The 984-nt window shown below is 49.0% G+C and overlaps 1 protein-coding gene across 1 annotated transcript in view; it reads left to right on the forward strand.

Moving 5' to 3' along the window:
• Window positions 1-698, forward strand: part of LOC107182990 (pancreatic lipase-related protein 2-like) — a gene marked incomplete at its 3' end in the record, with an annotated part of 9,307 nt that extends 8,609 nt beyond the window's left edge. The window contains exon 5 of the mRNA XM_015563560.1: window positions 468-698. Within this exon, the coding sequence (XP_015419046.1) occupies window positions 468-698 (231 nt within the window). The remainder of the gene's footprint in view (window positions 1-467) is intronic.
• Window positions 699-984: the final 286 nt, after the last annotated feature.

Raw genomic sequence — 984 nt, forward strand, 5'->3', positions numbered from 1 at the left:
TCATTGAAACAACACTGGGAAGTGGGCATTATTATTATTACTGTTTCATAGCTGAGGGTACTGAGGCTTGAAAAGCTTTAGTAAGTGCCCGAGACCACGGAGTGTGTAAATAGGACACGGATGTGATCACGGCTCCGTGTGCTTAAAAAGCCAAAGCGTCCAGCCATTGTGCTGGGCTCTCAATACAACAATGAGATCTCAATATAACCTTCTAACATAGAAATCAAAATTTCAGAATGAGTAAAGGCCTGGGAATCGCACCAGTCCTGGTAGGTGTCTATGATGCATAATGGTATCAGGGGATATCGGTATTGTTCACAGCCTCCCCAGGACAGACAGACACACATGCAAATACACATGGAGGCATGCTCACTGCCTCTGCTCACTCCCCCTTCCTTGTCTTGCTTTGGGCTCATCTTGGAGAGGGATCTGCAAAGCCTGGTGAGGTGGCTATGCTGAGGGGATAGTTCGCCAAGAAGACTCTCGCTCTGGTCGGAAGGAGTCGGACGCTCTCTGTGGCCATGACCTGGCCTTGGAACCCCTTCCCTCCCTGCTCACCACCGCTTCTGATGTTTCAGGTTTTGGAATGAGCCAGAAGGTGGGCCATCTGGATTTCTATCCAAATGGAGGAGAGCAAATGCCCGGATGTGGGAAAACTATCCTTTCTTCCATTGTTGATAAGAATGATTTCTGGGAAGGTAAGTGCATTAGCAAAGCAAGACGACAGTGCTGTTTTGGGAGAGAAGGCAGGATGCGTGGCTGGGCCCTGATAGCACTGAATTTGCCTCCATGTCCGGTTCATTCTCTCCCCAGCATTGTCACAGCGCCATGAGGGAATTACTCTGCTTATCCCCAGTTTACAGCTGAAGAAACTGAGTCCGAACAGTTATCAAACTTGCCCAAGGCCGCCTTATATTAAAGTTCAGTTTCTGGCTGCAAAGTACCAACCTCATACCCAAACGAACCTGGGACTCTTGCGTGCGC

This window comes from Myotis davidii, unplaced genomic scaffold, assembly GCF_000327345.1.
Source record: "Myotis davidii unplaced genomic scaffold, ASM32734v1 scaffold3499, whole genome shotgun sequence".
Lineage (NCBI taxonomy): Eukaryota > Metazoa > Chordata > Mammalia > Chiroptera > Vespertilionidae > Myotis > Myotis davidii.